This window comes from Capricornis sumatraensis, chromosome X (assembly GCF_032405125.1).
Source record: "Capricornis sumatraensis isolate serow.1 chromosome X, serow.2, whole genome shotgun sequence".
NCBI lineage: Eukaryota > Metazoa > Chordata > Mammalia > Artiodactyla > Bovidae > Capricornis > Capricornis sumatraensis.
In genome coordinates this window covers 26,086,875-26,100,469 of record NC_091092.1, presented here as the reverse complement: position 1 = coordinate 26,100,469, position 13,595 = coordinate 26,086,875, and the positions used below count along the sequence as shown (strand labels likewise).

The window sequence follows — 13,595 nt, the reverse complement described above, 5'->3', positions numbered from 1 at the left end:
GATGCAAACATATCAGTTACTTACCTCAAACTCTCGACGATTCTCATAAATTGGAATGATCAACTTGGAAATTTCAGAAATTACTTCGTAATGCTCTGCTTTCCATAAGCCATCCACACAATGTTGCAGCAACTCCAGAAAAACTTCCTGCATTGAGAAAAAAATGTAATGAGGAATTAGAGATACTTTTAGAGCTCTGGGCAAATGTAATTTGAACTATTTCAAAGGAATAAAAAACAGAATGTACTACATTTAAGGAAATGTACAGAAGGAGTATTGTTCTGTGACCATATTTTCTAAAAGACATACTCAAAGTATTTGGTATTGAAACCACATTCTTGAAAGCATGAAATGAATATTGACAATAGTAAACTACTATTTGCTTGGTTTTGCATATAATCAAGATGTTAATCATAGTTACACATGGTAACATGTTGAGAAGTATTTTCCAAACTGAAGATATTAAATGTCTAACAGGGTAAATTCCACTAAGCATATAAATGTCCATGATTTTTGCTTCCTACTAAAATTACGTTTACACACAGTTAATAGAGTCTTAAGGGAATTTCACAATTTTCAAGCTGCTGCATCAGTGTTCATTAAATGATGTGATTTTGGTCAACAATGCTTCCTTCCTAACTGTTGGTTCTAAAACTAGTGAGAATGATAATATAATACCTCAAGATAGAGATCTCTTTGCCATAATAACAGCTTCTATAAAACAACCATCATCTCATGTTCCCAACAATGAAAGCGTGATGCCAATTACTCATACTATTCATAAGTCTGAACAGTTTGTTTCTATCTTAAAGAGATGAATTTCAGACCTATAGAAGTGACTGCTACAATGGCTCTTAAAGTATGTCCTGTAGTCAATTCTGAATTCATCTTTTTTCTAAACTAGCTCTTTCCCTTGCACTTCCTACCTAGCCAGGGGTCATATCCTATAGACTCTGAACTAGAAAACTACAAGCACTTCTGACTTTACTCTTGGTTATAGGTTGAACTGTGTCCCTCACAAAGATACGCTGAAGCCCTAACTTTCACTGCCTCCAAATGTAACCTTATTTGGAAACAGGGTCACTGGTGATAATGATGAGTGAAGTTGATGTCATACTGGAGTGACTTACTTGCAGCAGTGATTTACTGGGTGAGCCTTACTCCAAAAGGACAGAGACAAACAGGGAGAGCACCATGTGACTACAGAGGCAGTGACTGGAGTAATGTCGCTACGAGCCAAGGAAATCCAAGACCAACAGCTACCATCAGAGCTAGGAGGAGGCAAGGAAGGCTGCTACCCAGAGTCTCCGAGGGAACAGGGCCCTGCTGACACCTGGATTTCCAACCTCTGGACTCTAGAACTGTGAGACAATAAAGTTCTATTATTTTAAATCACCCAGTTTGTGTACATTGTTATGGCAACTCTAGGAAACTAATACACTCTCAGTCTTGACTCATCCTCTAATCAGTTCATCGTCAAGTTCTGCCACTTTCACTTCCTAAATATTTCTCAAATCTGACCTTTCCTTTCCATTTCTACACTCATTGCTAAGGTTCAAGATGTCATTATTGTTTTCTAACAGATCCTCCTGCCTCCAGCCTTGGCACTTTCAAATCTATCCTCTACACATCTGTCAGAGGGTTTTGATTAAAATCCAAACCAGACTACATCCCTCTTCCCTTGTAATCTCACGGCTCCCCATCATTTGCAGAACTAAGGACAAATTCCTTCATTTGACACATAAGGTTTGCAGCGATCTGGCTGAAAGTTTATGAAATCATCACTCCTCAAGCTAGCCTTGTACTTTAAGTCCAGCAGTGATGAACTACTATTAGTTTCTCGGAAGCACCATGGTGTTGTCTTAACTTTGTGCCTTTGTCCATTCTGTACCCTCGTGTCCTTTAATCCCTTTCACTTAGTTAACCCTGTAAGAAAAGTTAGATTTCACCTCTTCCAGGATCCTTCTCTTGATTAACACAGAGTAGCGACACAAGAGGCCTATTTTTCTTACTATGATACTACATTGGGTGGATATTTATCACTATACTTGCCCGTTATATACGTATCTGACTTTACAAGTAGGCTGTGACTCTTTAAGTGTAGGGACAACATATTGATTATATTGTATTTTTCAGTCACTAGCAGGGTGGTAGTAAATAGATGTTCATTAAATGTTGCTACTTGAATAATCTATATATTAACATTTAATAGTTAAATTTTCTATCAATAGTAGAAAGGAGGAACTCTGGGGAAATAAAAAAAGAATCTATTAAAAACTAGTAATGTTTGTCCCAGGAATGTAAAGTTGGTTTACAATAAGGAAAAAATCCATTGTAAATAGAAAGAGCCACGTAAACAGAATAAAAGAGAAAACACGTGATGTCTACCAATAGTTGCAGAAAAAGAATTTGCAAAAATTCAATATCCCAATGCAATATTAAAAAAGAATCCACCCAGAACAGGGAACTGAAGAGATTGTTCTCAATCTGATAGAGAACATTTATTAAAAACCTGCAGGCTGAACACTCTTTTCCTCAATTTGGGAACAAGACAAACTTTCTGCTCTTATCATTTTTATTCATTATTGTGCTGAAGGTGCTAACCAGTGTAAGAAGGCAAGAGAGAAAGAAAGAGAGAAGGGAAAGAGATCAGGAAATATGAAACTATCTTTCTGTGCAGATGACATGATGGTGTATGTAGAAAATCCTAAGGAATATACAAACTACTAAAACAAGTAAGAGGATTTAGCAAGGTTGCAGATCATAAGATCAACATATAGAATCACTGTATTTATGTACGCTCCTGCTGCTGCTGCTGCTGCTGCTAACTCGCGTCAGTCGTGTCTGACTCTGTGTGACCCCATAGACGGCAGCCCAACAGACTCCTCTGTCCCTGGGATTCTCCAGGCAAGAATACTGGAGTGGGTTGCCATTTCCTTCTCCAACGCATGAAAGTGAAAAGTTAAAGTGAAGTCGCTCAGTCGTGTCCTCACTCTCAGCGACCCCATGGACCACAGCCTACCGGGGTCCTCCGTCCATGGGATTCTCCAGGCAAGAGTACTGGAGTGGGTTGCCATTGCCTTCTCCATTTTATGGATACTAGCAACAACAAATTGAAAAATAAGATTAAAAACCCAAACAATACTATTTCCAGTAGCATCAGAACATCCACTATCTAACAAAATATCCAGAAAAGGACTTCTACTCTGAAAAAGCACAAAATATTGCTGGGTGGAATTAAAAACCTAAACAAGACTTGATTGAAAGACTCAGTATTGTTCAAGCTGTCCATTCTCCACGTAGTGATATATAAATGTAACAAAAGCTCGACAAAGCTTCCAGCAGGCTATTTTGAGGAAAGAGAAAAGATAATCTGAAATTCTATATGGAAATCAAAGGATGCAGAATAGCCAAAGTGACTTTGAAAAAGAACAAAGTTGAAGGACTAACACTATATTATTCCATAACTGACAAACTTGCAGCAATCAAGACAGTGTGATATTGCTATCAACATGGTCAAATAGATCAGTGGCACGAAACAGAGTCTAGAAATAGATCACAAACATATAAAGAACTGAAATTTAACTAAGGTGCCAAAGCAATTCACCAGGGGTGAAAGAAGATTTATTTCTCCCCAAATGGTGTGGCCTATGTAAAATACCTGTCTACGAAAAATGAATCTTGACTTCTATCTCATTATATGCTCAAAAATGAATTCTAAAGAGACTATAGACCAAAACATAAAACTCAGGAACAAAGTTCATAGCAGAACATATCAGGCAATATCTTCACAGTCTCGAGGTAAGGAAGGATTTCTCAGACCAAATATACACCCCCACCCCAGCCCACCCCCACACACAAAGAAACCATTAAAAAAAAGTAAATTGGACTCTATCAAAACCAAAACTTTCCGCTCAATAAAAGACTTAGTGAAGAAAATACATAAACGAATCCAACACTGGTAAATAATCTGCAGCACATATATCTGACGATGGACTTATATCCAGAATATAGAAATAACCCCCATAAATCAACAACAACAACAAGAATAATGTAATTTCTAAAATGGGCAAAAGAACTGAACAAACATTCCACAAAAGGTAAATGAAAGACAAAGACCGTGTGAAAAATGCTCAACACCATTAGGCATTAGAGAAATACAAATGAAAACACAGTGAGATACCACTTCCTGTCTACTAGGATGGCAAAAATACGAAAAGATTCGCAACAGCTAATGGTGGTGAGGAAGTGAAGCAGCTGGAACTCTCATCCATTGTTGGGATATAAAATGGCCCAACCTCTTTTAAAAACTGACAGTTTCATATAAAGTTACATATGAAACTTCCCGAGGAACCAGCAGGGTATTTACTCAAGAAAAAGTAAAGCATATGCCCATAAAAGGTCACAGATAAGAATGTTTAAAGCAGCCTTATTCATAACAGTCCCAAACTGGAAGCAATCCAAAATCCTTCCACTGGAGAATGGGTTTTAAAATGTTGTATCGAGAAAATAGAATATCTAGCCATGAAGAACTTATGATTTACTCCACAACATGGATGTATCTCAAAAAATTTCTGCCAACCAAAAGAGGCAGATATAAAAGGTAGATACTGAATGATTTCATTTTTATGACACCAAATACTGTTAAAAGTAATCTACATCAGATATTGGGGCCGGGCAGACTGACGGGAAATGGGCGCAATGGAACTTTCTGGGCTAATGCACATGTTCTACTTTTTGGTTTCTCGTGACAATGTGTTACCACGGTATTATATGGGTGTAGACAACTGTCAAAATCCATCAAGTTGTCCACCTAATATGTGTGCCTTTTACTGTATACTAATTTATCTTTAAAACTATTTCAACTCAAAAGTCAGAAATGCAGTCTTAAAAACAAACTAAATTACTAATGGCTTAATTCACCTACTTAAAGAAGCCACTAAATGAACACTAGTTTGTATCTTTCACTTCAATAAAACTTGTAAATCAGTGGCAGTTATTTTCCACTGGCTAGGGCACGAGGAAAAAGCCCTATTATATAAACTGAAACATAAAATGGCACTATGGAGAATATGATTCTATCATATTTCACATATTTATATGTGAAAAGCACATATAAATTATTACTGTAGAACACAAAAGAGTTCCAACAAATGTGTTTACATAGGAAACTGATTATAGTTCTTGACTAATGAGACATATTACTACTTTCCCTTGGAGTACAAAAAAAGGGTCAGGCTTAAGGCCACTTCGATGACGAAGCTGAAGCTGCTGTTTGGAAAAAAGGACATAACTGCAGTTGTGCTAATCCATTTATCTCCCGTGAACGCCCTGGAATCTTCCTGCTCTGAGCCCACACAAACTGGAGATCTTACACGAAAATCATCTAAGTCTAACTAAAACCCCCAAAATGAATTAATTTACGCCAGGCTTCACAGTCAAGCAATGAACTGGGATTAAAATTCAAGGATCTGATTCTCGGTTATGATTAATTGATCCAGCAAACACGTTTTAAACATCAAGTCTTTTAAGTTCTGGGAGTAAAAGCCAACTTTACTATCCAGTTGGTCAGTCATAAAGCCTGACATTTACGTAGCACCTAATCACTTATAAAGAACCTTCATGTTTACTGTGAAGTGACCAGGATAGTATTATTATCTTTATTTTATTATTTTTCACTAAAGAAATATTTACTGATTTCATACTATGTGCTAATCATTTGGGGCTTCCCTGGTGGTGCAGACGCTAAAGAATCTGCCTACAATGCAGGAGACCCAGTTTTGATCCCTGGGTCGGGAAGAGGCCCTGGAGAAGGAAATGGCAACCCACTCCAGCATTTTTGAGGCTAGACGGGCTCCTACTCTTATGAATCTTTTTTCTGTTTAATTGGAGGATAATTGCTTTACAATGTTGTGTTCATTTCTGTCACACAACATGAGTCAGTCATTAAGTGTGTGTGTGTGTGTGTGTGTGTGTGTGTATACCTTCTCTCTTGAGCCTGCCTCCCACTCCCAGCTCCTAGCCCTCTAGGTCATCACGGAGCACCGGGTAGAGCTCCCTGTGTATACAGCAACTTCCCGCTAGCTATCTGTTTTACATATGGTCAGGTATATGTTTTAATGCTACTCTCTCAATTCATCCCACCCTCTCTGTCCCCCGACTGTGTCCACAAGTCCGCTCTCTACATCTGTGCCTCTAGTTATACTGCTGAGGAGAGAGTCATAGAGAAGCAGTAGGCAGAAAAAAAAGGGGTAGGAGGTAAAGCTTCTAGGCATAGATCATTTTAGCGAAATGAACCAGACCTAGCTTGAAATAGCTTTTATTTAAAAAATACACTTCATAGAGTACAAAGTGTGTCTCTATCACTTTAAACTGCTGCTTTTTATGTTTCTTAATACTACCTTAAAAAAATTCATTTCTCTGGGCCTGCAAGCACTTCAGTCTCCCTCCTTTTGTTGTTTCTCTGTTTGGTCTTCACATTCCTTAAATGTGAACGTCACTGTGATTCAGTTCTTGGTTCTCTGGGCTTCACTTGCTATATTATCTCCCATTATCAGTGTGCTTTGCTTCTCACACAGCTATGACTTCCAGATGTAGCTCCGCAACCCTGATCTCTCTGTTTAGATTCAGTTCTTAATGTCTAATGACCTGATGTTGTTTCCATTTCAATAACCTTCTACTGATGCTTCAAATTCAACACTCATCAAAACATGAACTTCATCACCTTCCCTGTAAAATCATCCATCCATCATTTCTCTATAAATATCCAAACCTGAAATCTCAGTGTTACATTTGACTCTTCTACACAGCCAGCAAGTCTTCCTCTTTTCCTCAGTGGTCCCTGAACCTGTCACAAGCTGGGTTTAGGCCTGGCTGCTTCACAACTGGACACTTAGGGCAGCCCACATTCCAGCCTCTGCCCCCAGCCACCATCCATCGACCTCCAATACATTTCCCACATTACCACCAATTCAACCTTTCCTCCTGCTTCATTTCATCTTATTATTATTCTGCTCAAAAACCTTTGACAGCAATTCAACATTCTAATCAATAAAGTCCAGACATTCAAAGTTTCTCCAATTCAGACCTCCTCTACTGCTCTTTCCTATGAGAACCCAATGGCTTAGCCAAAATGATCCATTTACTCTGCCCCCTAAAACTCGCCTTACCCTTTCCCACCTCTTCCCTTTTATCCCAGCTATTCTCCGCTGCTGCTGAAACGACTTCAGGATATCCTCGTTCTTTAAACCTCTCTCTAGTCCTAACTCTCCTCAGCCCAAAGCTACCTCTCACCTTTGACTCTGCATGTTGTCTGTATTATTCAAATGGCACTGTCTTGCTTTTCTCCATTTTGTGTAGGTGGGTTGTCTCTTTAGGTAGACTCTGGAGGTCAGAGATCAGCCATATCTAATTATTCTATACCTCTTCGATCACCAAGTCCAAAGCCTTACTGAGCGAGTGACAACTTCAGGTGTTTACTATCCATATGAAGCTCAAAGCAGAAATTTTCAATCTTTAAAACACCTGGAAGCCTCCTCTCTTCAGCTGTTTCATTGTGAACTCCATTTTTTATGGAGATGTCTTCAAAGTATGTACCTGTGATCTGGTTACTGGGAAGGTGATTGGATGATGATACATGGTACATTTCTAAAACCAGACAGAAAGAACCGTTGCAGAGATAGGGCTCCACATTTCAAAAACGGACATCTGATCCCTGGGTAGTTTTAATCCTTATAGTTCGTCAACCCTTGGCAAAGTTTGGCAAAGTCGCTCAGTCGTGTCCGATGGTTTGCGACCCCATGGACTGTAGCCCTCCAGGCTCCTCTGTCCATGGGATTTTCCAGGCAATAGTACTGGAGTGAATTGCCATTTCCTTCTCCAGGGGATCTTCCCAACTCAGGGATCGAACCCTGGTCTCCTGCGTTGTAGACAGACACTTTATCGTGTGAGCCACCAAGGAAGTCCCATCAACCCTTAGTTACCTTTCAAATTAAGTGAGCTGTAATAATTTCTTAATGTAAATATTTTAAAGAAGTTACATTTATCTAACTGACAATGCAGGCCCTGGAGTCTTACTTCACTATAATGGACATCCATCATTCCAGCATCCTCCTTCATTGCTCCTTCTTCATCTATGTTGGGAGTAATTTTCTTGAAGGCTGAACATCCATTAGGGAATAATTCTGTGTAAATAAAAAGCAGTGAAGCAAATTTACTTTTTAAAAGTGTTTTGTAAATGAAAGACAGACTTACATGGATTACCTATCCTTAGAAAATAAACACATACTTTTGGGAAGGAACAAAGTCATAAGTGCAATTTTCTGTTATTAAAAAAAATTTTTTTTAAACCAATTATATCTATCTACTAATATCCTACCAATCTTTTCCCCAAATGATGAGCTCAAGGTACTTACAAATAAGTTTCATTCTCTGACTATCCCTCATCTGCAATGCTTGGTATAGTACAAGTTTCCTGACATGATCTATTTATTGAGTATGCCAAAGCCTTTGACTGTGTGGATCACAATAAACTGTGGAAAATTCTTCAAGAGATGGGAATACCAGACCACCTGACCTGCCTCTTGAGAAACCTGTATGCAAGTCAGGAAGCAACAGTTAGAACTGGACGTGGAACAACAGACTAGTTCCAAATAAGAAAAGGAGTACGTCAAGACTGTATATTGTCACCCGGCTGACATCATGAGAAACTCTGGACTGGAGGAAGCACAGGCTGGAAGCAAGATTGCTGGGATGGCACCTGGTCCCATCACCTCGTGGCAAATAGATGGGAAACAGTGGCTGACTTTATTTTGGGGGACTCCAAAATCACTGCAGATGGTGATTGCAGCCATGAAATTAAAAGATGCTTACTCCTTGGAAGGAGAGTTATGACCAACCTAGACACCATATTAAAAAGCAGAGACATTACTTTGTCAACAAAGGTCCATCTCATCAATGCTATGGTTTGTCCAGTAGTCATGTATGGATGTGAGAGTTGGACTATAAAGAAAGCTGAGTGCAGAGAATTGATGCTTTTCAACTGGGTGTTAGAGAAGACTCTTGAGAGTCCCCTGGACTGCAAGGAGATCCAACCAGTCCATCCTAGAGGAGATCAGTCCTGGGTGTTCATTGGAAGGACTGATGTTGAACCTGGAAACTCCAATACTCTGGCCACCTGATGCGAAGAGCTGACTCATTTGAAAAGAACCTGATGTTGCAAAAGACTGAAGGCAGAAGAAGGGGACAACAGAGGATGAGATGGTTAGATGGCATCACCGACTCAATGGACATGAGTTTGGGTAACTCCAGGAGTTGGTGATGGACAGGGAGGCCTGGTGGGTTGCGGTTCATGGGGTCGCAAAGAGTCGGACACGACTGAGCGACTGAACTGAACTGAATATAGTCTAAAAATTGTTAACACTTTGATCCTGTGTATGTTTATCTTCTGTCACCTAAACAAAGAGGGCGTGTACTTTTCAGGTAAACATTGAATGAGCTTTTGTAATCATCTCTAGTTCCTAGTTTTACTGGAGAATTGGAAAAGTGCCCTAGGGCTTGTAAAGAGAGACAGGAAATAAAATAGATGCCAGGGATAAGGGATCCTCAGAGAACAGGATGGGGCACTGGAACAACCAGAGCTTTTGAACTTAGACAGACCCAATTTTATCATTAACTGTGTGATTTTAGACATGTTTCTCTCTCTAGGACTGTATCTGGAAAACAGATGACTTATAAGAACTACTTATAAGAACTCAATGAAATGTAAAGTGTTTGGAGCAGTACCTAACATACAACAAGTGTTTAATAAATTTGTTTTACCAAAGCTACCAATAAGTAAACTAGGTTTCTGAAGATAAAATTAAATAATTGCTAGCAGTTGGTATAGTGACTGCAGTTGGACGACTGGGAGGTTAAGTAGTGAGCCCCAGCTGAAAACTATTGCTGTAGGATTGTGGACCAAACTGTTACCATCAAACAAGAGTCTGGGGATAGAAGGCCACATGGTTGCCCTACAGATTTTGCACTTAGGAACATGTCCAAACAATCTTGCTGTGCTTGCATTTACCCCTATATTAGTGGGTTGTCACTTTCAAGGAAAATTCAGTCTCCTTATAACAGAAGCTGCCAGTTAGTAGAAAATCACTGGTCGCAAAGGGGACAAACAGCTTTTGCCATCTACTGTTCTACAATCCAATAGTGATGCTTAGAAATGATGATGTTCTCACGACTAAATATTTGGTAAGCTTCCTGGTGTTAGAGGCTGGAGAAGGAAGAAGGAAGCTTTAAGAAAGCCAAACCTCATACTGAGATTCTTCAGCATTCTGATGGGAAAAGGGTCACATGGCTTGGTCTATGGGACACTCGTTGAGTAGCAGTGCATCGCGAGAACTTTTTGAAATTTAGTAGAAAACATCCCACTTGATTCATGAAGTGAAACGTTAGTTAGGCAGTTAAGGAAGAGGGCCCCCAAACTCGAGAACAGGTAAAGAATGTCGTCCTTAACAAAGAAAAGAGTCAACCCCCTGAAGGGCTCAGGCAGCTACATCCATGACTGGGGGAAAAATTCTGTCTACTCTGAGGATATTATTATTTGAAATGATTCCCACATCCAGGGTTTCCAGAAAAGGCCAGGATTCAGGAGAGGATAAAAAGGGGCCAAAGCATCTCAGGAAAGGGTCTTTCAAGGTGTATCTCAAGTAGAGGGAGGGTAAACTATGGTTCCTGCCAGAAACAAACAGGTTGAGAGCTACTTTTGGACTCTCTGGTCTACATCATCTGGTGTACTCTAAAGGATTTTTTCAGCTTCAGAGTCCACTCTTCTTGCTAAATGCATCATGTTGATTCCTATGCCTGATGATACATCTCCAAATAGACAAGCACATATATATACACGAACACACACATATGCATATATATAAATATATATGTCCTTGTTTAAGTTATCAACACCCACCAAACTATCCAATGATAAGAGGACTCTTTTTTGTGGGTCTTCAAAATGCTTGGGGAAAACTTTGATTCCCTTTAGTCTTGTTTCAGAGGAAACAAGTTACTAAATTTAGGCCAGTGTAAATGTGTGTGAGGGCTCTTCTCCAGCCCTATGGACCATTATGTCACATGGTCTTAAAGGGTCTGCTTTAAATCTTTCTGGAATGTGACCTGGATTCCTGATTCTGCCCTTCAGAGCTGTGGCTTCTGTTTTCCTGATGTTATCCTCGGGCGAGCAAGATGCAAAGTGTCCAACTAGACCACTACCTTGAGCACGAATGGTCCCGTGAACAAAGTGGAGGAGAGTTGGGAGGGTGGGAAAGCTACCCTTGCTAAAATGAGACTGCTAGTTAGAAGAGGATTAGCGCATAAGAGCCCCAGGTGGAGGGCTAAAGGGGAAAGGCTGTAACTGGGAAGGAACTGAGGAAAGGAAACGCTACGCAGAACAGAAGCTGTCAGATCCCGGGTGTAGAGACTTGGGAAAAGGACCAACGTTACCCTATAAGGCATGACAAGAACAGACTCTATGGGAAAGGAGATTCCTTTTCTTGCAGTGATGGGGGAGCTCTAGAGGCCTGAAGCTTTGCTGAATCTCGGATGCTGTGTGGTGGTGGGAGAATGCACACTTGATTCTTGTCTACCCTGGAGGAAACAGCTGTGCACTGTCTCAGGAAGACAAGAGGAAGAGGTACAGGAGGCTAATCTCCAGAGAATGACACCTCGAACATGTTGAGGTTTGCAGACAAAGTAGAAGTAAGGAAATTTAGATCCGTTTTTTGATCACGTATTTTGGGGACTGGGAGTAACTAACACCTCCTATCACCGCTTAGAGGTAACTTAGGAAAAGGGAAGAAAATGTGATCCCTGAGATCTCTGGTACAAAGAGCCAGAACTCTGGCTGAAAGAAGTCTGCGGGTGGAGGTGAGGCAGGGCGCGCTGCACCTCTCTCCCTACCTTGCCTTTCAGTTCAGCGCCTAAAGCCTGAGAAGCAGGATCCAGAAATGGCCGCGTTCTGCTGTTCTGCGGTCCCCTCGGGATGCCCGGGGACCAGGTCTTGGCTCACTCAGCCCACCACCCAATGGCACAAACTAGTTTTTCCCTTAAACACTCTAAATAGGCGAACATCTGTCTCCAATGCGTCAGCTGTAGTGTTTCATTCCATCCTGATCAAAAAGAAAGCTTTATGATGACTTCAACAGAGATGGCATAGAATTTGAGAAAACTGAAAAATTTTGGCAATTGATATGTCAGAGATTTTGTTTTAATCATAAAAGATATTTGATAGACAGCAAAGGGTTCTACAATTGCTCTATTATTTTTGATAAATAAGTTTGTCTTAAGTGTAAATGGAATTTTTTCTGTCAGTCCTGGACTCAAATGTACTTTTATTTACTCTGAATATCCAGGTCTTACCTAGGTTATGGATTTCTCAGACTGGAAGACAGGTTAACAGATTAAGATTTTAACTTGTGTTTTAACACTAGTGGTTACATTGGCATGACTATGATACTTTAATCACAAAATTTACAAAATCAGGTGTTTCGGATCATTGGAATCAAAGAGGCTAAGGGAGAGAAACCCTAAGGATTTACTACTGCAACAATTTCAGAATAAGATTTTCTAGTTTAAGTGAGTAGAATTTTCCAGGCTTAAAAATAGATGGTACCTATAAATAAATATGTAAACTTCTCCTAGATTTAACATTACTTTTGTTAAAATGCAAAACATCCTTTTTTCCTACACAGAGAAGGGCTCTTTGATTTCTACGAAGGATAAATTCAGAAACAACAACAAAAAAACAACAACCCTTGAAGGTTTTGTAAAATCAGTATTTCAACGATCGGTTAAAAGCACTGTTTCCACTTCTTGAAACATGTCACATTGTTCGCTATTCAGGCTGGCTGCCTCAAGCTAATGTCTAAAAAAATTCACAGCAAATTTGTATATTTCAGTTCCTATTTTCTCCAATCCTAGAGTTATAATTCTAAAGCTTAAGAACTGATAATGGAGACAAATAGTTCTTGATTTTTGCTTAGTTTTAAGGTTTTTGCCCCTCTGAAAATATTCTAAGGAAATACTTTAATATAGTTAACTATCTTCAGTATCTAATGGGTGTAGGTTTCTACTTAGTAGACATAAAACTCTTATTTCAAATTTCTACTAATTGAAAAGATGAGATAATATTCAGCTAATATATCTGAAAGACACACCTAAAACCTTAATTAGTTGTGTTTCAGTTCAGTTCAGTTCAGTCACTCAGTCGTGTCCTACTCTTTGCGACCCCATGAATCGCAGCACGCCAGGCCTCCCTGTCCACCACCAACTCCCGGAGTTCACTCAGACTCGCGTCCATCGAGTCAGTGATGCCATCCAGCCATCTCATCCTCTGTCGTCCCCTTCTCCTCCTGCCCCCAATCCCTCCCAGCATCAGAGTCTTTTCCAATGAGGGCTTTCATATTTGTTAGTTTATTTTTAACTGCAGGTCTGTAATTTCAGTATTTGGTTTTCTGGCAATTTCACAGGCATACCAGTGATGTAGGGAAAAGAAGCCTCAAACAAGGCCTTCTTTTGATACTTAATCTTGTTCTCCACTTTAAAAGCACATA

At 39.8% G+C, this 13,595-nt stretch overlaps 1 protein-coding gene across 1 annotated transcript in view; it reads right to left on the bottom strand.

Annotated features, from left to right (window-relative positions):
* Positions 1–13,595, bottom strand: part of LOC138071583 (dedicator of cytokinesis protein 11-like) — a 41,504-nt gene that overhangs the window by 22,091 nt on the left and 5,818 nt on the right. Inside the window, 3 exon segments of the mRNA XM_068963098.1 lie at positions 25–147; positions 8,077–8,183; positions 11,430–11,488. Coding sequence (XP_068819199.1) covers positions 25–147; positions 8,077–8,183; positions 11,430–11,488 — 289 coding nt within the window.